The sequence below is a fragment of the Silurus aristotelis genome (assembly GCF_946808225.1).
Source record: "Silurus aristotelis genome assembly, chromosome: 1".
Classification (NCBI taxonomy): Eukaryota; Metazoa; Chordata; class Actinopteri; order Siluriformes; family Siluridae; genus Silurus; species Silurus aristotelis.
Genome location: NC_139574.1, coordinates 40868026 through 40891410, shown reverse-complemented (window position 1 = coordinate 40891410; position 23385 = coordinate 40868026). Strand labels below are relative to the sequence as shown.

The 23385-nt window shown below is 39.3% G+C and overlaps 2 protein-coding genes across 6 annotated transcripts in view; both read right to left on the bottom strand.

Annotated features, from left to right (window-relative positions):
* Positions 1–2391: 2391 nt before the first annotated feature.
* Positions 2392–23385, bottom strand: part of LOC310724922 (uncharacterized protein) — a 99359-nt gene continuing 78365 nt past the window's right edge. The window contains exons 1-3 of one of the 5 annotated variants that reach the window (XR_014533205.1): positions 7629–7715; positions 7015–7106; positions 4078–4363 (exon numbers count right to left, since the gene is read on the bottom strand). The gene's annotated coding sequence lies outside the window, so the exon portion shown is untranslated. The other 4 variants (XR_014533202.1, XR_014533203.1, XM_083539374.1 and 1 more) reach the window with 4 other exon arrangements.
* LOC310731514 (uncharacterized protein) overlaps positions 8402–23385 on the bottom strand; it is a gene marked incomplete at its 3' end in the record, with an annotated part of 236384 nt that continues 221400 nt past the window's right edge. Inside the window, exons 13-16 of the mRNA XM_083551181.1 lie at positions 12118–12240; positions 8962–9073; positions 8679–8794; positions 8402–8575 (exon numbers count right to left, since the gene is read on the bottom strand). Coding sequence (XP_083407307.1) covers positions 8402–8575; positions 8679–8794; positions 8962–9073; positions 12118–12240 — 525 coding nt within the window. The remainder of the gene's footprint in view (positions 8576–8678; positions 8795–8961; positions 9074–12117; positions 12241–23385) is intronic.

Sequence of the window (23385 nt, the reverse complement as noted above, 5' to 3'; positions counted from 1 at the left end):
TAAATGGCATTTTAATTATTTTCAATATGGAAAACTGATTTGATGTGCGAGCAAACTGAGATACGAGCTCGTCCACGGAACGAATTAAACTCTTAGGTCAAAGCGTGGGAAATAAGTAGCGGCTTATAGTCCAAAAAATACGGTACTTTTACTCCAGTCATCAAAATAAAATAAATGATTCAAAATAAATACAGTGGATCCTGGTTATGTCGCCGGCCTAGGGGACGCCAAAAAGCGTTAAGATAACCGATGATCGAGATAAACAAAAACCAATATGTTTGTAACCAACCAGTGTCAAAATTGAATTCTCGAGTCATTTCACTCTGACACACGGTTTTGAAAAGTATCCTACACCTGTAGCATCTGTAAGGCTTGATTTTTCCGCCACTTCCACGAGTTGTTCTGCGGCTGCACAGTGCCGTCTCACTACGGTATTTTCGCGTATATGAGACGCACCCTGGGTGAGGGGTATGTAAAACTTTCTATAAGATGCGTCTTATATACACGAAAATACGGTAGTCAGATGGCGACGTGGCAAAAGCCAGCGATTGGTCATGCGGATCGAGATAACCGACGTTAAATGGCAAATTTGCCCCCCCTTGTGTTTGAGATATTAGGGTTCGTTGACATAACAGAATCGATTGAAAAATGCTAAGACAAAGCGAGAATTTGGCGGTTCCACTTCAAAAACGTCGACTTAATAGGGTTGGCGAGTTCACCGAGGTCGAGATAAGTGGATTCCACTGTATTAATAAAATTGAAATAAAATTAAAGACAAAAAGGAAATCTTGTAATGCCTTTAAAATGCTGGAGTAAAACAACACAAATGCTTTTAAACTGTTGGAAAAATACAAAAAAAATTTTAAGTGCTGAAGTAAAAAAATGTTCTCAAAGTGCCAGAACAACAATCTTAATGCTGCAGCAAAAACAAGCAGAGTTTCAACACATGCACAAGAGCAATTAAGTATTACAGCTGTTATAAACAAAACTTAACAGTCATAAAACCTTACACTAAAACTCAAAACTGACTTTGGCCTATGTTGCACTGTTATACAGCTACTAAACAAACAGGAACAAATCACTACTTGCACTTTTGCTCAGCCATATGAACTGCAGCTACTTCAACTTGAACAGTTTGTTGTTGAAGGACTGGACTCTTGCAGAGCACTGGGGGTCAAGGCCAATAAACACTTTCTGAACAGTTACAAACGTGTATTTTAGTTCTTTAGGATAGTAAAGGATTTTGATGGCATAAATCAAGTCAAATAGAAGAGCAACAGCTGTAGGGACGTCTTGCACATTATCCAGCACAACTTTCTCCTCTAAAACCACAGACAGGCACCTTACATTTGGGTTTGAATGGATGGTGGCAACGTCATCTTCAACGACAGTTAAGACCCCCTTCATCATCCCTTCTGTGTGAGTGTCTTCTGGGTCTGTGTCCTGCAGTAAAAAGCAGCATAAAGACAGAATTATAACCCATAATTTATTAAGTTATTACGAGATTTTTATATTGTTTGAGATAGGTCACACAAAAATCACACATGCTGCAATTTTCCATTGTGTTTGCTTGGATATACACCATGCTGCCAAAAGTATTGGGACACCCCCTTCTAAAGAAAAGGTTTCACTACTTTAGTGATTTCCATGAGTACAAATCTTAATGTTTAAGCATATAATTATATTTGATGGAATTGTGTGCTTCTAATTTTATAGCGAGAGTTTGAACAGGACCCTTTTCTACTCTAAAATAGCAATGCTGCTGTGTATGGAAAGGTTCAAAAAAGAAATCACTGATTCAGTCAGTGTGGAAGAACTTGACTGGTCTGCAGAAAGCAAAGGCTTAATCCCAGATGAACATCTCTGGTGGGACTTTAAATGCAGACCCTGAGCCAAAAACATCACCAAACACCAATGATGGTTGTCAGCTCACAATCTTTAAAAGGACAACTGACTGTGTCATGCCTCCTCAAACGATTTCTGAGATGGTTTAAAAACTGGGATGGCTGACAAACATCTTTGAAATCACATAACTCACATGAAAAATTAAAGTGGTCAGTAACTGCAGCAGTGTGTTTGTGTGATCTTGTCAAATGTGTCTTTTTAACACACCTAAAGTTTTAAAAGTGCAGATGCAGTCAGTATACAAGCTGCCGGGATCGCCCTCGATAGACCTATGAAAAGAAAAACAAACACAGTCTGACATGGGTTACATTCCAACTAAATTGACATTAATTGTTTAAAACAGAACATAAATATTACATACAAAAAAAATCTGAATATTCGATGAATCACAAAGTAAAACAATAATGCCAAATTACACTGAACTAGTTAAATGGTGCTAAGAAGAGCTATGCTAAAAAACACTAAGCTCCTGAGATACTAGACATTTGCTGATATTTCAACATGATGATATATTTTCTGTGTTTTGGACCGGATGTTATGTAAAGCACGTTATGTTATACGTCTAATATCAGAAATAACCACAGGATTAACAAGGCTAAGAATTCCCTATAACTATACCTCAATTATCACGTGTTTAGCATTAACGTTAGCCAAAACTGATTCACAGAAAGCAAAACGCGGACGGTGAAATGGAACTGAACAGCTGGCAGAGGATTCTGTCTGGTCTTTAAGCCGTCCTCTAACATAAATCAAGCACAGATTTATCCAAAAAGAAAGATTCATTCTCAATTTAGCATTTGTAATTAGCATTAGGTGTATGACTGTGTATCATATGTCTTTCGTATGATTCTTTGACTTAAATACTAGAGATTCTATTAACTCCTTCCACAACACACAACCCATTTAAATACAGTTTATTGTAATAACTACAACTTACACAAAAATCGTGTATTTTTAAACATTTCATTCAAATTTTACAAAGTGAACTGAACATGACCTTCAAATGCAGCACGTTAGCTGTCTGAGCTCATTGCTAAATATCACTACATTCCTTAAAATAGTCTTCCCAAAACACACCGTTACATTTTACGTTAAGCAATTGTGTAATATATTTAGGTTATTTTCCATTATAAAACTACAAGAAAGTTTGCCTGAACCAGAGAACATCCAGCCCCTTCACTCTTACTGGTAAAGCTGAAACAGGTGCTGAGTTTGGAGACTGCTTGAACCTCTTTTCTGGTTGATGGCTGGTGTGTGGAACCCACTTCTCCTCAGAAGATTCAACTTAATGGCTGTTGGAAGACAAAGAAAGAAAAAAAAAATAGCATTGTATATCAAGTACATACTTTTGTAGTAGTATGAAATCAGGAAGGGGGCAAACACTTTCACACCACTGTGTATATTTATTTACATGTTTGTCACACTTTAATGTTTCAGATCGTCAAACTAATTTAAATATTAGTAAAAGATACACAAGTGAACACAACATGCAGATTTTAAATGAAGGTTTTTATTATTGAGGGGAAACAAAATCCAAAATTACATGGCCCTGTGTGAAAAAGTGTTTGCCCCCCTGTTAAAACTGTGCTAACTTTATCACACCTGAGTTTAATTTCTCTGCCACACACAGGCCTGATTACTGCCACACCTGTTCACAATCAAGAAATCTCTTAAATAGGACCTGCCTGACAAAGTGAAGTCGACCAAAAGATCTTCAAAAGCTAGACATCATGCTGAGATCCAAAGAAATTCAGAAACAAATGAGAAAGAAAGTAATGGAGATCTATCAGTCTGGAAAAGGTTATGAAGCCATTTCTAAAGCTTTGGGACTCCAGTGAACCACAATGAGAGAAATTATTCACACATGGCAAAAACATGGAACAGTGGAGAACCTTCCCAGGAGTGACCGGCTGACCAAAATTACCCCTAAAGCACAGCGACGACTCATCCAAGAGATCACAAAAGACCCCACAACAACATCCAAAGAAATGCAAGCCTCACTTGCCTCAGTTACGGTCAGTGTTCATGACTCCACCATGAGAAAGAGACCTGGCAAAAATGGTCTACACGGCAGAGAAAAAGAACATAAAGGCTCGTCTCAGTTTTGCCAGAAAACATCTTGATCCCCAAGACTTTTGGAAAAATACTCTGTTGACTGATGAGAAAAAAAGTTTAACTTTTAAGAAATGTCCAATTACATCTGGTGTAAAAGTAACACCCCATTTGAGAAAAAGAACATCATACCAACAGTGAAATATGGTGGTGGTAGTGTGATGGTCTGGGGCTGTTTTGCTGCTTCAGGACCTGGAAGACTTGCTGTGATAAATGGAACCATGAATTCAGCTGTTTACCAAAAAATCCTGAAGGAGAATCTGTTCTTGACCTCGAGCTGAAGTGAACTTGGGTTCTGCAGCAGAACAATGATCCAAAACACACCAGCAAGTCCACCTCTGAATGGCTGAAGAAAAACAAAATGAAGACTTTGAAATGGCCAAGTCAAAGTCCTGACCTGAATTGAGATGCTGTGACATGACCTTAAGAAGAAGGTTCATGTTTAAAAACCCTCCAATGTGGCTGAATTACAACAATTCTGCATAGATGAGTGAGTTTAAGTTTTATCAGATGAAGGGTAACTTAGGGTGCAGCACTGCATTATTGTGTGGGTCAGGGGTCATTTGATCTGGTGTAGAATACCTGGGGGATTTGGGGGACATTTACATTTAACAATGTAAATTCCTGTGTTCACGTTTTCAAGGCCCAGTCTAAAAGGAGTAAGAGAAAATAAACCCTGTCAATTATACGCATTTTATTATTATTATTACATTTGACACTTCTGTTCCTCTCAATTTTGAAATAATGGCTACACCCCTGAATGTGTCAGGAATAACAATACAACTAATATTTCTACACATAACTACTTCTTCTTCTTCTTCTTCTTCTTTTTTCGTCTGCTTCCATTAGGGGATCATTCGTCTCCATACTACTCTGTCCTCTACAATCCACAAACTCACAATGTAACACTTCCTCTAATAGATGAGTAGGAATGGGATCTAACTGACATGTTGTTGATTTAGCTTTGGTAATAACATCATACAGCTCTTCCTGTCCTGTACATGTAAAACAGTGTAGTTGTGGAGTTGTAGGTGAGATAATGTCAGGAGATGCTGTCAGAGGTTGGACCTCCACAATTGTTTTTCTAATGTTATCTATTTTTTCAGTGAAGAAATTCATAAAGTCACTTAACTGTGATGGAACACATTTTTCAGATCCCTGATTTGTAGTTAATTTAGCGACTGTACTGAAAAGGAACCTGGGATTGTTTTTGTTGTTTTCTATGAGTTTGCTCAGGTGTTCAGCTCTAGCAGCTTTTAGCGCCTGTCTGTAGCTGAGCATACTGTCTTTATACGCAATTCTAAATACCTCCAATTTAGATTTCCTCTATTTTCTCTCCAGATTACGTGCTGTTCTCTTGAGGGCATGCGTATGACTATTATACCAAGGTGCAGGTGCTTGTTCTCTAACCTTTTTTAACCGGATGGGGGCAACAGTGTCTAATGTGCTAGTGAGGATAAGGTCTATGTTGTTAGTCATTTCATCAAGATTATTAGCAGTTATGGGTTTAGTGAGAAATTGAGATAAATCAGGCAGGTTATTTATGAATCTGTCCTTAGTGGTCTGAACAAAAGTCCTACCAAGTCGATAACGTGGTGAAACACGGCTAATCTGCTCTACCGGTAGTGTGTACAGTATGAGGTAATCGTCTGTGATGTCATCATTCTGAGGTAAAATATCTATATCAGTGACGTCTGCTCCGTGGGATATTATTAAGTCTAATGTGTGGTTAAAACGATGAGTTGGTCTGGTGACGTTTTGTTTAACCCCAAAAGAGTTTAATAAGTCGACAAATGATAATCCTAGAGCATCGTTTACATCATCTACATGAATATTAAAATCTCCTACAAACAGCACTTTATCATTGTGATCATCTCATTTACAATCAGTGCTTTGGGTGCAAGTGATCTAATGTTTAAAAGACCAAACTTTACAACTTTTTGGTGTTTGTTTATCTGCCATTTTTCAGTTTTAACTGCAATAAGATTATTTCTGGATCTTGTGTATTTAATTCTTGGTTTTACTACATGAGGAATAGATACGGTTTCTATAAACTGGGCTGTGTGTGAACTTGTAACTATTTGGTTTCTTGTATAAATGTTCTCATAGACGTAAATTTCCTGATGTCTTACCAGTCAGATGGTGTGAAGTATCCTAGAGATGTTATCTGATAGCACTGCTGCTCCAACTCTGCTGAGGTGCAGGCCATCAGGGCGGAAGAACCTCGGACGCTTCCAGAAACAGTTCCAGTTATTAATAAAGAGAAGTTTGTGCTCTCGACACCATGACTGTAACCATTCATTTAGTGCAAAGAGTCTACTAAACTTCTCAGCCCCTCACTGGTAAGTGGGAAGAGGTCCTGACACTATGATCCTCGTTGTGGGTGATGTGCTGCGTACCGTCTCCACCAGGATCCTGAAATCCCTCTTTAAGATCTCCGTTTGCCTCAGCCGCGTGTCGTTCGTTCCGGCATGAAGAACAACCGCTCCGAAGTTCTCGTTCAGGATCGCGGGTACCTGCGCAGCGACATCCAGAACATGAGCACCAGGAAAACAGCGAGTGTGCACCTTACCTTTGTCTCCGGTAGCGCGGACATGCCGGACGATGGAATTTCCAAGAATCACAGTATGACATTCCGCGGAGATTTCATCCATGGTTTCATCCACGTCATGACCTGCTCCCATCCTGCTGCCACCTAAAAAGATAAATAAATAACAACAATCTGCACTTACTTTATCTTTAATAAGAATTTACAGTAAATATATTTACAAATAAATACATAAATAAAATATAAAAATAAATAATAATAAATTGGCAATTCACACAACAAACAAATTAAATACATTTTTCAGTATGCACACACACACACACACACACACACACACACACACACACACACACACACACACACACACACACACGCACACATTTAAATCGCTATCTCTCTAATCACACTTAATTCCTCCAGGATTAATTACAGGTTGGGTGACCTCTAACCTCTCGTGTGGTGCTGATGTTCCTCCTCAGAAGTCCGTCTGCTGTCTGAAGTCTCAGCTCCACCCTCTTCAGGTCATCAGACTTCATCAGGGCTGTCAATTAAACAAAACCTATGTTTATCTACACTTATGATACCAGGACGAGAAAAACCCTCTGAAGATGTTCTTCTTAAAGGCAACATTTGTGCTGGTTTAGAAATAAAACTGCATCAAGTCTACCCACCAACACACTGCTTTTTACAGCACAAACACAAACACTTTTCTCTTTTCTGATCAGACGAGCTGCCATTTGAGTTCACTGACAATGTTCTTATATTAACAAATGAAATTGATAACAGTATGATTTTTAACCCATATTGATTATTGCACATTTTTAAAAGTCCTCTGTAACAACCAGCCAAAAATATGCCGAGTCAAGCGATTAGATCAGACATACACAATAGTATTTCAAAGCAATTTTCAAGCGAAATGATTTCATAAAATAACTATGCTGTCACTTTTACTCAGCTCTTCTATTATTATTACTCAAGTAGTAGAAAATCTACTGCCCACTGGATCCTGTTTGGTCCACATCTTCCAGTGGAGTCTAAATCTAGTGTGCAGCCAACAGCTCACCTGCTCAGTAATGAAGTTGTTCCCATCCACGGTTTCAGGAAGAAAATCAGCCCAGCTCAGTTTAGATTCCCTCCATAAGGCCTCCACTTCCTTTTGGCTCTAAAGTGAAGAAAAACACAGCAATGACTTAAAAAAAAAGAACCTTTTTCAACTAGTATGACAAAATACTTTTCTTTTTTCAGTCATATTCTATAGAAGATCTCACAGCTCATCATTTGTTTGCAGAGAAGGTTAAATATTTCTGCAAATAATATGCCGGCTCTTGCCACAGGAAGTAGTGTTTTGCTAAATTCACTGGAATTCACAAGAAATCAACAATTAAAAACAAACACCAACTTCCTTTCCAGCAAAAAATGTATATGTATAGTCTCAAATGTAACTGTAAATACATGAATAATTCTCTCAAAGAGATTCCTCCTTCCCGAAGCACAGGATTAACGAGCTCCGCTATGTACTGCCATACATAAGGAATGTCAATCGCCATATCATCTGCTATCTCGAGGGTTTCTGAGAACCTGTGTAAACAAGGATCGGTAAGAAAATGGGGGGAAAGAGAGCAAAAAAAAACACAGACAAAAGTCTTAATAAAGGATTCTGATTCTCATAAAATTCTCAAAAAAATGACCAAATGTAAACGCAAGCGTATTCATAATAATGCTAACAATAACCCCATTGGGTGTAAATATGTCATCAAGCTGTGGACATCTCATGACGCAGACAGTAGTGTCTCTGGCGCCAGTGGGAGACGGAGCTGTGTGGTGCAGGAATGTCACTCACCCTTTAAAAAACTGAGATGTGGAGAGGATCCCAGCCTGCAGCAGCTGATGAAACAGATGACCCATGTGGTCACGTGTGATCTGGTTTCGCTCCAGCGTGGTCTCCACACCCACCAGAACAAAAACGTACAGCATCCCGCCCTGGTCCAGTTCCTCCACGCAATGCAAGGCCTCCGGCACACGAACCCACCACGATTATGTGACGCAGTAACACGATAATAACCGATGTGTATTCAACTAAATGTGATCATAAGACACTGCATGAGATCATTACTTTGTAATCATTTATGTGTAGAAACTCCTCGATAATGGATTTAGAGCGTTTCTCCATTTCCTCCTCTGATAGCGCAGGCTTGTTTGTAGTCGAGTCTGGCACTGTGTCGAGTTTTACTGAAACACAAGAGACATGATGTGTCATGACTAAAAATGCTGATGCATTAAACTGAATTAAGTTTCAGGAACAACACCTACAATCACAACCTGCTTTGAATATTTTCACAACATGAACACAGGAGAGAGCTGAAAAAGGACACAGACTACATTCACTACAGACTCACCTGATGCTCCGGATGTGGCTCCAGCGCTAGTTTCTCCATTGCAGCCGTTCTTCCAGTTCAGCCGTCGTCCCCCGAAATTCCGTCCCAAATAAATCTTATTATCTGCTGGTAACTACACACAAACACAATTCAGTTTAAATAACAACGCTTTTTATAAACCTGGTACAAAAAAATTTACCGTAATTTCTGGACTATAAAGCGCACCCTTATATAAGCCGCGCCCACTGAATTTTACAAATATTTTTATTTTTAACATAAATAAGCTGCACCTGTCTATAAGCCACAGGTGTCTACACTAATGTTCTTTACACAGGCTTTAACAAAAGACACGTTACACACGGTGTAACGGGTGAAAAATGTTGCGCTTCTATTAGGAGCATAGCGGTATTTTGGGAAAAGACCGGCACTGCATACTTCCGCTATTACTGCGTGTGTGGAGACCGAGGGTTATGTCCTTATTATTTTCTGATGCTCATTTCTAAATTTCTTTGACTAACCCGTAACGCTGTTGCAAACAAAAATAAAAAGCAGGAGTTTTGGAAACCTGTCTGTGCTTATATGATTTCTGTTGTAACTGGAGTTAGCGAGCTCTCCCTTCACCCAGAATCAACGCGCTACAACGGCTTGTATCTAAACAGTAGCCGACCAAGTGTTCACTGTCTTCCTCCTTCCTTTCACAGCTACAGTGGTACTTTGACCTACGAGTGCATCAATGTACGAGTTTTTCGAGGTACGAGCGGTCACTCGGTCGATGTTTTTGCTTTGTTACGCGAGCAAAAAATTGATGCACGAGCTCGAGACGCCGCTGCTAGATGGCGAAGCGAAGCCAGAAAGCCAAGACTGTGACGCGCACACACACACACACACACACACACACACCGGTGTTTTCGTTAGCTCAAGTCCTCTCATCTCCAAGGTAAATACACAGAACTCTTACTCTTTCTATTGTGTTTTTATACAAGATTTGTTATTTAGAAATGTATTTTCCAATTTAATAACATTATGAGGGTTGGAACGGATTAATGCCATTTTAAGAATTTTCAATATGGAAAACTGATTTGATGTGCGAGCAAATTGAGATACGAGCTCGTCCATGGAACGAATTAAACTCGTAGATCAAGGTACCACTGTATTTCTCTGGGGTGTTTATCTTTTGTCATCGTCGTGCGATGTTTTTCTCCCGTTGACATGGAGCTCAGAACACCGGTAAGGTGCGTTTTTTTCGTTTTCGCTCGGAAATTTCATTGGTCTAATGTTATAGGGTTCAGTTTTTTGGCTTGAAGTTTGTGAGACCGGGAAAAAAACAGGAAAAATCCATATATTAGCCGCTTCGCTGTTTAAGCCACGGCGTTCAAAACGTGGAAAAAAGTAGCGGCTTATAGTCCGGAGAAATACGGTAAGATTACAGGCTTTAAAGTCCATCTCTTTGCCGGCGGTCGTGAGGAGAATAGAGAGGCACTCGAGACTTTCCTCGTCATTTTGTTTCAGCAGTTTTACCACGCAGTTATAAATGATGGACTTGGGCAACATCCGCAACTTAAACAGCTCCCCGATGAACTTGAAGTTACCCCTGGTTTTTCTGAGAGCTTTGTTTTTCGCCTCCTTCAGCTCGTCCTGAAGCCCCTCACGATTACTGGCCTGGAAAAGTCAATCATCATAAAAACTAAAAATCTGTTCAATTAAAAAATACAAATATTACACATGAAGATACCATAGAAATGTTACAGAAGGACGGGTTTAAGCCTGATAACAGATTATCCACTTGAAGCTTCATTTGCAAATTCAGTAGATTTTGATTATATTTTTATTCCTGCTGGAATATTTGAGATATTTGAGTCTCTGGAGCTGAGCCCCTGTGGGTCCGGTGGCAACTTATTTTGGTTACACTGTAAAAGCAGAGAGTGAAGCAATGATCTGTGAAACAATATTCCTTATTTGGTTTTAAACTTTAAATAAAGCCACATGTCAGGAGGCTTACCTTGTGTAGCACCACATCAGGTATGGGTGGAAGCCCCTCTGGCTTCTGCACACAATCAGGCATGAACTGGATGCTCAAAAGAAAGTTTCTACTATATTGTATCCTCTTATTCTCCATCTCTGGCTCTGAGAAAGGAACGAGCAAAAGCAGACATGAAAAGTAGTGAAAAACATGATGAAGTGTGCGAGTCAGAAGAAGTAGGTCTCACTGTGCATTTCATCCTCAGAGCTGGGCTCGGGTTCGTTCTTCGGCGGCTCGGCTTCCTGCGCTTCGATCTCATCTGCTGGTGTTTCTGCTGAAGCCAGATGTTCCACAATCACAGGAGACACACTGGAATTCTCGACTGTGGTTGAGACTGGCTCAAGGTCAAAGTCAGACTGCTGGAAAGCGAGCTCTGGCTTATCCTAACACACAAACACACCCAATTAATAATAAAACACCAGGATTACTGTGAATTTGTAGTGTAAATGTAGGTTTCACACATTCACCGAAGTGAACGACAGCATTTCTATCTTTATATATAGTTATTTAAAGAAATACTCCAGTGTTGGCACCTCAGTTTATATCTACAGTATTTGTAGTCCATGTGCAAAAACTACAACCAAGAGCTAACATGCCTCCTAGTTTATTGAGACGAGCAGAAAACGTTACTCATCACTCGATTACAATGAAAGTCAAAGGGCAGTTGTGGGAAAAAGGAAGGATTATGTGAGATTTTTATACGGCATTACCAAAAGATAATATTGCATATCGAAGCTGAAGAGGTAGACTTTTCAGCGTCATCTAATGCAGCATATTTTACTGAAAAACTCTCAAGCTGTTCATCTGTAGACAACAGAGACAGTAGCAATTAAATCACAGACTAGACGGGTAAAAAAATAAAAAAAAAAATAAAAATTTAAGATATTGGGACCTACCTGGTTTTAAGTCGGCAGGAGCAGGGGGTCTCTGAGCTCTGTCCCCATAATAGACACGCTCATTTTCCACCACTTGATTCAGTTGCTGGGATTTGAGGTGGAAAGCGTGAGGATAATCAGAATTGGGGAAAACAGATTGCACACATGAGTAAAAAATAGTGGAAAAGGGAAATGGTCATACAGGCGAATATAAGGAGGAAGGCTGGTGAGCTATTAGCCAGAAGAATCTGCTTCCTCTATGAATGCGTGTGTGACTGTTACCTGCAGAGGCATAGGGACGGAAAAGATAATTTCCCATAAGTTTGGCTTCCGACTCCTGCCAGCTTCTGATATGATCTCCTCCGTGATGTCCTTGTTGTCCTGGTTAGGATCTCGGACGACGATCTTAATGGGAAATAAATAGCACATGATCAGAGATAAATAGGTTCATTACTCAGTAAATGAACCGGTACTGAAACAAAGAGTAAGCACATGCACCGTTTTCCTCTTCCTCTTGGTAGATGGATGTTGCTGCAGTGGAGGGACATTTTGACAATCTGATTTTAGAAGTCAGTTATGTTTTATAGATCGTTCTGAACCATAATCAGGTCCCCAATAATATCGCAGATTGGATACCACTTTTCATTCATTCCTCTTCGTTTAGTTCCCTTAAAGACAGAGTAAGTGATCAAGGGGTTTACAAAATGAGGCCGTTTGGCTGCCGTAAGTAAAATCTAAATGAACAGTGTGTTTAGGTGATGAGGAAGTGATGGGCTTTAGTTTATTCTGTGTGAAAAACAGTGTGTGTTTGAACTGTACATTACCAGCATTTGTTCTTCTGGAGAACTCGCAGTCATGTTCACCACCACAGGAACGTAGGTCCCCGAATACTGTTGATTAGAACAACGTGAAAATGTCTGTCACTACATGTGACATCATATTTAATGTTCTCTCTTATACTTGCTCAATACAGATCTAGAACATATACAGAATATATATTTGTCAATATTTAGTGTAATTGAAGAAATGAGAATGCAATATTTCTGTATGTTGATGCAGTTTTAAAGTGAACATTCCTACTGCAGTAAACAAACGTCTCAACAACGGCCTTCGATTCAATAGTGGACTTACAATGTTTGCATGTTACTATGACAGCATGACATTTGACTATGATGTTTCATTGGTGGATTAAAAAGATTGTTGCACCAATCAGGGATGCTACGTCACAGAGATGGTGATGGCGCGACTCTACATGAGCTCCTGTAGTGTTTCTCTGTAGAAACACACACCCGGGTTAGAGGCGAGCGCCCCCTGCTGGACTTTTGTTCGGTAAGCTTTCCAGTCTATTGATTATTGCTGTTTGTTTCTTGTCTTTCTTCTATCTTATTGTGTACAGGCCACAAATGCATCGTTTTCCATGCTAAGAGCATCTTTTATTCGTTGATCCGTTCCCTGGTATTACTCGAAGCATTAGTGCCCCCGTATGGCACTCATCAGTATTACTGATCACTGCTAGTGATTGGAAGATGGCATCATTTCAGTGACTTGGTTCTTTAGATCATTTCGTTCCTTTGATTAGAAATAATATAAAATGGTACATTTCCAATAAGCAGATACCCATACACACGTCTACATACACGAACTCTGACATTAGTTCCAATAATGAAAATATGACAAGGCAGCTAAAGGACAAATGATGATAAACAGAATGAGTAGCTCACCCTCATCTCTTCTGGTCCGTATCGTTCATTCCTTAATCACGTGACTCCCATAATTATTGTAACAATAACATCAAGATTCAGACAAAAAAAAATAATAAAAAAAATACTCGCACAAGAGGATTCATGACATGAACCTTTTTATAAACCGAACAAAATAAAAATTTTGCCATGCAAATGCGTTAACACGATTAATGCTGTTGATAAGACCCAATACTTGAGGGACAAAATGTGCTTCCTCAAATCTCCACCTCCTCTTCACCTGGCATCCGTATCAGATCTCGAATCGGCCCATTTATCATTCCTTTCAGAAAATATACACAAAGTGCACGTCACAAAGTCGTGATTGTGAACATCACATCAGCTTAGATAACGTCTCATGTAAAAAGTCCACCGCTAAATCTTTCAATCGGACTGATTTGAATCGGAATGACAAGATCGCGGGTACCTGTGCAGCGACATCGAGAACACGAGCACCAGGAAAACAGCGAGTGTGCACCTTACCTTTGTCTCCGGTAGCGCGGACATGCCGGACGATGGAATCTCCAAGAATCACAGTATGACGTTCCGTCTCGCGGAGAGGGGTGAAGCGGTTCTCGGTCGAGATCTCGAAGGCCGGTGGTGGTGGCGGGGGAGACGTCCTCGACCGGGGCTTGGCTCGTGTCTTCCGCTGCTGCAGCATGCAGGGTCCGTGGGCCTGGGCAGAGAAACACGCGGAGTTGAGGTGCTGGGAGCGTTAGATTCAACTCGGGAATTTACCTGGGACGAGTGAGCGTCCGCCCGGGATGTTTCCAGCGCCGCTTTCCGCTCTCGCAGCTGGGCATCGAACGAGTCCTCACCTGTGCTCAAAGGCAGACACACAAAAAAGGAGAGATAAATAGTAAAGTTTAAAAACACAGTCAAACACAGGACGCTACATCACAGAAAGTCTGCAAGCAGAGAGTCTCCTTTCCACGTCATGACCTGCTCCCATCCTGCTGCCACCTAAAAAGATAAATAACTAACAACAATCTGCACTTACTTTATCTTTACAGTAAATACATTTACAAATAAATACATAAATACAATATGAAAATAAATAATAATAAATTGGCAATTCACACAACAAACAAATTAAATACATTTTTCACTACAAAGTCATTTTCCTAAAAACAGATCTTTCTTGCTTTGTTTGTTGCAAAGTCATCAATTACATCATCGTTGCAAATCTGACCAGCACTTGTATGGTTGATGTTTATGACAGCGAGGCTGCTGAGGTGCTCTTGTGACATGGTGGATCTCAGGTATCATTTGATTAGTTTCAGTTTTAAAAAGCTTCTTTCTGCTTCAGCTACAGTCACTGGAAGTGTAAGACAAAGTCTTGTGAAAAAAAAAAAAAGCTTGTTCACGTGAAAGAAAAGTGTCAATGATTTTTTTTGGCTTTTAAGTGTAGAAAAAGTTCAGCAAAAACATAAGTCGAGTAAAATCTCAAACCAGAGGCAAATCTCATCTAATTAAGCCACAAGATCTTTTGCATGAAAGTTGTTTTAAAAAGATTTTCACTTTTTCTATCAGTAACTACACTAATAAAGGAGAGGTAGAGGGAAGATTTAAACAATTCATAACAGCCCCCCAAAATACTTATAATTCTTATTATTATTATCATAACTGCAGTAACACACACACACACACACACACACACACACACACACACACACACACACACACACACACACAGCTGCATTATTACATTTAAATCACTATCTCTCTAATCACACTTAATTCCTCCAGGATTAATTACAGGTTGGGTGACCTCTAACCTCTCGTGTGGTGCTGATGTTCCTCCTCAGAAGTCCGTCTGCTGTCTGAAGTCTCAGCTCCACCCTCTTCAGGTCATCAGACTTCATCAGGGCTGTCAATTAAACACAACCTATGTTTATCTACACTTATGATACCAGGACGAGAAAAAACCCCTCTGAAGATGTTCTTCTTAAAGACTGAAATCCGTATCAGAGCTCTTTTATAGAAATATATATATGACTGTATAATGCTGCTGCCATTAGGACTTTATTTCACATCACATGAATCTGCTGCACTTGTGAGTGGATTTGATTCGGACTTTTCTGATAAGCGTCTCTAATAGATCAGTGTAATTATTATAATATTAACGCTTAGTGGCGTCTCACCGTCCAGACTACAATTATCTCATACATACAACTGAGCATATCATTTAAACTCACACCTAGAGGTCGACTGATACAGGATGACCAATATATGTTGCTGATTTCTTTTGTCCGATATGTTTGTCCAAATAAAATCTCTACAAATATAAACCTATTTTGTAATGACACTGAATTGAAATAAAAAAATAAATAAAAAATCTGTGTGACATGAACAACTCATATTTCTTGTCCACTTATTACACTATTTATAACTTTTAGAATAAACTTTAAAAACTGGACCAATATAAAGTTTGTTCACAAACTTTTACTAAACTGAGTTTATTTATATGATCATCACCATTCATTACATCTCATTACCTCTGTCTTTGTCCCGCTTTTCTTCTTCTACACTTTTTCTTCTTTTTAATTTAATTTGTATTGTTTTCCAGCACAGTAATGTGATGAATGTAAATACTGTTATGTTTGCATCATTATGCTATAAAACACATATTATCCCATTAAGTTCGGAGCATGCGCAGAAAGAACCGGAGACATGACTGCACAGCGTTTTTTACTCGTTTACTCTGCACACTGCAAACACACCCACATGCAGCACGAGAGTGCCCTCTAATGGCTATCAGATATTATAACATTATTGCAATGTTACCAATGTCACTATGACCATTATTAATTTAGGGGCTTCAGGAAAGTCAGGTGTCTTGTCCAATGATCGGTAAGTTTACATTCACAAACTATACCTACATTTTCCGGTTTGTCTGACTTGTGTTTTCGGATTTGTTAATCTGTTTTGCACTTCTCACACACACACACACACACACACACACACACACAGCTCTGCTCGGTGTCTTTCTCCTTTTTCTCCTCATCACCAGTCACTAAAACAGAGCACACTGATTAGTCCCATCAGCCACAGATCTGCTTCTCACCGCTCGTTTCCCCCCGGCTCCACTCTCCATTCACCAACCGCCGCTCGTGCACGCACCCGCTGCTCCATCCAGCAGTAGTGTTCAGGTGTTGTGAGGTGAATCCAGTGTTAACCCTGTCAGAATAACTGCTGAAAGATCATCCACTTTCTTGTGCCAATCCATGCGATTAATTATAAAGTACAGATGTTTAAGTGAATCAGGTTCTGCCCCACATTAACTGTCAGCTATATTGCTTTCAGAGCTCAAAATGAACAAAGCACTAAAGCTGCAAGAAAATACCTCAACTTCAGTTTCTGTCAAATTCCTTTTCTTTAAGTACATCAAACATCACTGACTTTACTAAAGTGGATTTCAAGAAAATAAAATACCATCATTGAATGCTCTCTGTGATGAAGAGACATTAGACATGATTGAAATTCAAAATCTTTATTTATTTTATAGTGTTTATTGTGTCTCGCTGTAGTGAAAGTGTTCAGACTCTCTGTTTCTCTTGTCGTCTTCTTCTTTTTCTATTTCTCCTTTTCTTTTGAAGGTTTTTTTGTCTCAGCTGAGCAACAATTTCCTCCCATTGCTCTCGGACCCTCATATAATGTTCTGTTTTATTCTCTGAAGTCTTCTTTTCTTCCTCACAGAGATTCTGGGTATCCTGGAGCCCCCTGTTGGTCTGAAGCTGTAAGTTGTTCCTCTCCTCTATGTCAAGTTTAGTTTTCTCTCTTTCGTCTTCTTGTTTTTCCTGAAAATCCAACGTGGGCTCAAACTGATCAACACGTTCCTCCAGTCGCTCTTTGTCTCTGATCAAATGATCTCTCTCCTGCTCTGCACTATTTTTTACTTTCTCACAGTGATTCTGAGTATCCTGGAGTTTCATGGTGGTCTGTTCCAAAGTGACCTCAAGCTGAGCAGCATGTTCCTCTATATTATTTTGTTCTCTCGTCCAGCTCTCTTTCTCACATTCTAAGGTTTTCTCCAGTTCCTCATGGATTTTCAGGGAAGACTGGAGCTCCATGGTGGTCTGTTCCAAAGTGACCTCAAGCTGAGCAGCATGTTCCTCTATATTATTTTGTTCTCTCGTCCAGCTCTCTCTCTCACATTCTACAGTTTTCTCCAGTTCCTCATTGATTTCCAAGGAAGACTGGAGCTCCATGGTGGTCTGATCCAAAATAAATTCAAGCTGAGCAACACGTTCCTCCAGTTGTTTTTGTTCTCTCACCCAGCTCTGGCTTCTCTCAGTTATGTCCTGTTCCTGCTGCTTTCGCTCAGAAGCCAAAGTAGCCTCCAGCTTTTGCACCGTCTGTAGCAGAATGTCTTTCTCTTCTTTCTCTTCTGTTATCTTCTCTATCATTAGAAGAGAAAATGCATCCAAGTCTTTTACTACTTTCTCCATGTCTTCCAGCTTCTCCTTCATTTCAGCAATCTGCTTAGTTTTCTTTGTTCTTCTGGTTTGAAAAAACTTTCTCAACCTTCTGAAGAGCTCCATGTTTATGCCTCTTTACTCACAAGCAAAAACCTCGGAAATGAGAGAAACAGAGACGCGTTCCCAATTATAGACGTTGCCTTACTGTGACGTCACAGAGAGATGCCCCGCCCTCCGTCTGTGACGTAACCCGGTCTCTCTTAACCTGACACTACGCGCATGCGCACATTACAGAGGTAAGGAGCGGATAAAACATCATGTCTTCACAGCTTTTCTGTTGTTCCTGAGAGAAGAGCGATATTACAGTCATAAATAAGATAAAAACGGCTGTAAACTGTGTATAAAGCGAGTGAATCCGAGTTGAGAACCGGAAGTTGACCGGAGTGACTCTATGAATGTTGCAGAATCATAAATGACCAGTAGGTGGCAGTGTGATGTGTATTAGAGCTCACTGTCACAGCAGGTAATTAGAAGTAGTGGAGCTCTAATGACGTCATTAATAGAGAGGACAAGACACACAGCAGTTTGGGATTCTTTTATTTACTTTATTGATTAATTGATTTGGAGTATGATTGTGTTTCTGATCAAAGTAAGTTCATGTGTATGGAGTAAAAACAACCTGTACATTTCTCACTTCCAGACAGTATTATGAGATGTTCATCTGCTGGAAGTTCATGTTTAATGCTGCATGTTTTATAGGATTTATGAGCTGGAAGAAATGTTTCTATATTGGTTTTGTTTTCAACAACTGGTGCATTTTTATCTTCTTTTTCCCCTCAACTATAAGGTTGAAACCATTTGTTTATTAAATGCATTATTCACTAAATAAACATCAATGAAAACTGGATGATTTGTTTTTATTGAATGTAAAAATATTAATTTGAGGATAATTGAACTTAATGAATCGAATAGTTTTGGATTAAATGAAGACTTTACTGAACTAAACAGCACTGAATTCTCCTTTAAATCAACTTAAGTTTACTGAACTAAATACTGTTACTTATATGAAAATAAACCCGGTTTCTTGAACCCTGTTCGGTTTCAGCCCCACTTTTGTGCCTCACAGCTGAAAATGACCTTCCTGACTTTCAATGGTAAAAGTTCCTGACAACAGTGTGCTACATACACAATTTACATCTCTTTTGAAACAACACACTTTGGGCTTTACATCATCCAAAGATGCTGAAGTTCATTAGAAAAAAATGTGTACGTCATAAAACATTTATATATCTGAGTTTAATACCCCTGATCTATGTGAAGACACTGATCATAATCATCATCATAATGTACTAACGTTAATTTGATGAGACAGACTCCACTTTGGACAAATTCAGTCTCCACATTAGACAATCACAGATCGAGCAGCTGCTAAAAGAGGCCAAAAAGCAAGAGCCCTGCAACCACGACGTGATTTGAACACGCAACCTTCTGATTTGGAGTCAGACGTGCTACCGTACGCCACGAGGTCCGAGTTGCTATGTGAACCCACCTCATGGCACAGAGTTGGCTTTGCATTTTTCTCATCACGGTTGTAATGACAAATTAAGTCTGATGGTCACGTTGCAGGCTCTGACATTTTCCGCTTTTGAAGTCCCTGATTGTTGGTGTAATTAGGATTCATACATGAGTAAATAATGGTTTAGTCTCACTGTGGTAAGCATCCTTTATGGTGGTATTTTGACCAACAAATGGCTGTAGTTGTCTTTGTTTGAACCCAAAAGATATTCCCATGATCCTCCCATGCAAATATCATTGGTTCAAACATACTTTAACTGTGACATTATTTGACGTGTCACTGAAACGTGAATTGTGAATACATAGGGTTGTTTTTTACTCTGGACAGGCAACACAGAAGATGCTGCGGGTAAACAGAATAATTCACAAGTCACTGTTATATGAACAATAAAACATTTAATTTAAATTAAAGGAAAATCTACGAAAATGTCAAATAATAAAATATAATAGATGCAAACACACAAAAGGTACAAATAATATTTCAAAATGATGTATATATTAGCGAAAGAGGCACAGGGTTTATTTGTATTTTTGTTATTATTATTAAATCTGATTAAACATTTTAGGAGAATATTTTCTTTATGTGGTTTGAGCTATAGGTGGTGGTGAGGGTTTCTGTGCATACATGTGTGTGTGTACATGTGTGTGTGTGTGTGTGTGTGTGTGTGTGTGTGTGTGTGTGTGTGTGTATGTGTGTGTGCATGTGCGTGTGTGTGTGTGTGTCTGTCTGTCTGTCTGAGTTTTAGCCTGTGCATCTTCCGGGATCTGAAGTTCCAGGCGCCACCCAGTAAACTCCATGCAGTGGGTCCAGTAGAATGGGGAGTAATACAAACAGAAACACAGGGTTTATGTTTATTGTTGTTGTTGTTTTAAAATCTGATTTAAAAAATGTGAGAAATTATTTTGTGTCATTTCATCTTTAGGCGATGGTGAAGGTTTGGAGGTGGTTGAACCATACACCTCATATAAAGAATCTAAAAAACAACAAGAAATACGTCACACATTTTAACAGCAGGAACAAGAAGCACCAAGTGTTCAGAATGCAGCCACATCATTATTCACATATCAGTTCACTGTATTTTTATGTGAAACAAACATGTAACATCTGTAACTTAGACAAAAGCAGCATTTCACACGAAAGAATCAAACGTCCAAATTCACACGTGATGAAATGATACACGATTACATGTTCATTAGCTGAATGAGATCTAACACACTCGTTCACACACTCGTTCACAGTGAGGTTCTGTAACAGCATGTGCTTTTGAGGAGATACTTACAGTACATGTGTCTGGACTCTAAAGTCTGTTCCGAATAATCCTGACAGGAACAACAATAACTACAAAGGAAGATAAGGCACATACTGTGTGATCTCTAACATGTTCATTCACACACTTGTTCACACACTCATTCACAAACTCGCTCACACACTTGCTCACACACTCGTTCACACACTCGCTCACACACTCGTTTACAATGGTTCTGTAACAGCATCTGCTTTAAAGAGAAACTTACTTCGGTTTGTATTCTGCGGAGGTCCAATAATATTATTGTGCCTGATGGCATCAACATCAATTCTGTTTATTCTGGAAGCATCTCCCATTTCATTTGTCCTTCTGGGTATCCTGAGAGAGAGAGAGAGAGAGAGAGAGAGAGAGAGAGAGAGAGAGAGAGAGAGAGAGAGAGAGAGAGAGATGGTAAGGAACTTAGATTTGCTAGATAATACACATGTACTCAACACACACTTACAAAGCTTTCGCTCAGCAGCTCTCAGTGTCTCTCTGTTTTCAGTTTCATCAATATGTCTGGTAATTGTGTAATCTGAGAGGAACTTTAGCTATTTCTTTAATTGCGTCAGGGCCGAGCATCTTGTTCACAGCGGCTTTGCAGGCGGGGGGCATTAATGTCTCTGCCTCAGTGTGGGGCTTTTTTTGATTAGGCTACGAGTTGAGCTACTAGGTAGGTCACTTTGAGATCTTTCTCATTCACCTTAGGGTTTTTGAGATATTGGTGTGTGTGTGTGTGTGTGTGTGTGTGTGTGTGTGTGTGTGTGTGTGTGTGTGTGTGTGTGTGTGTGTGTGTCATGTATGTCGGTAGTTGCTGTTGGCCTGTTGGTAGCTCCATAATTAGTTTCTCCTCATCCTCTTATCATATATATATAGTGGTGTGAAAAAGTGTTTGCCCCTTAATGATTTCTTATTTTTTGCATGTTTGTCACACTTTAATGTTTCAGATCATCAAACTAATTTAAATATTAGTAAACGATACGCAAATTAACACAACATGCAGTTTTTAAAATATTTTTTTATTATTGAGGGAAAACAAAACCCAAAACAACATGGCCCTTTGTGTAATATTTCAATTTCTCTCACCACACACAGGCCTGATTACTGCCACACCTGTTAGCAATCATAAAATCTCTTAAATAGGACCTGCCTGACAAAGTGAAGTCGACCAAAAGATCCTCAAAAGCTACACATCATGCCAAGATCCAAATAAATGTAGAAACAAATGAGAAAGTAATGGAGATCTAACAGTCTCGAAAAGGTTATAAAGCCATTTCTAAAGCTTTGGGACTCCAGTGAACCACAGTGAGAGAAATTATTCACACATGGCAAAAACATGGAACAGTGGAGAACCTTCCCAGGAGTGGCCGGCTAACCAAAATTTCCCCAAGAGCACAGAGACCACTCATCCAAGAGGTCACAAAAGACCCCACAACAACATCCAAAGAACTGCAGCCTCACTTGCCTCAGTTAAGGTCAGTGTTCATGACTCCACCATGAGAAAAAAACCTGGCAAAAATGTTTTTTCCAAGATGAAAACTGCTAAGCAAAATGACCGTAAAGGCTCGTCTCACTTTTTGCCAGAAAACATCTTGATGATCCCCAAGACTTTTGGGAAAAGGAAAGCTGAGTAGTTGAGCGCGAGCCGTTTGCATGTTGTTAGCGTGATGCTCGATGTTCACAATGCAAGTTATTGCTCGTAATGCATTAAATAAAAAAAAGTTTTTGCTCCTCCTGTAAAGTATTTATAAATCATGTTACTCACAATACAAGCTTCCCCTGTACGTAAATTATCATGACACCAATCTGAACTTTTGCTGTTTCCTTATGGATGCTTTTAATTGGCGGATTCTGGTCCTTGATTTGAGACTTGATGAAAAAAACATTTTCACCTGAGATCTTTACATTTTTTCATATCTGTTAGTATTAAGATGGACCTCACACTGGTTCTCTAAACACATTCTTATGTTGTCTGTTCAGTGTCTATAGGATTTTTACGATGTGGGTATGTAAGGTACACAGAATGTCTTTGTGAGGGCTCACATATCTCTGGTTACTATGTCTTCTTACCCAATCAGGAACAGTTTTAGGTCAGGTTTTTTCCAGTGTGAATATATACTTGTCTGTTATCTGCATTAAACTGAATAAGAACATATGCGTCATTCTGTGTGCTGTGTGATTCTTCCCTGATCAGAAAAGACCCCAAGGGCATCGTAGCTTGTATGGAAAACCTCTCCAAAAATTAAGTGTTTCTTCAGTCATGAAAAAAATATAACAATATCTGAGTAAAGGAAAGGACGTTGTGAATAAATGTGTTGCGTTAAAGGTTTTTAATTTTTAATAAAAATGAAGAAATGTGTGCTGCATTAATTGTGCATTAATAATATTAGTGCTGTTAAAATGAATTTGGGTTAACGTGTTTATTAACACGCTCATTTTGAAAGGTTTTTCAGTATAAAGGACATTATATGAAGGTCAACCCAAACAGATCACAACAGTTAAGCTTTTTCATGAGCTATTTATACTTTT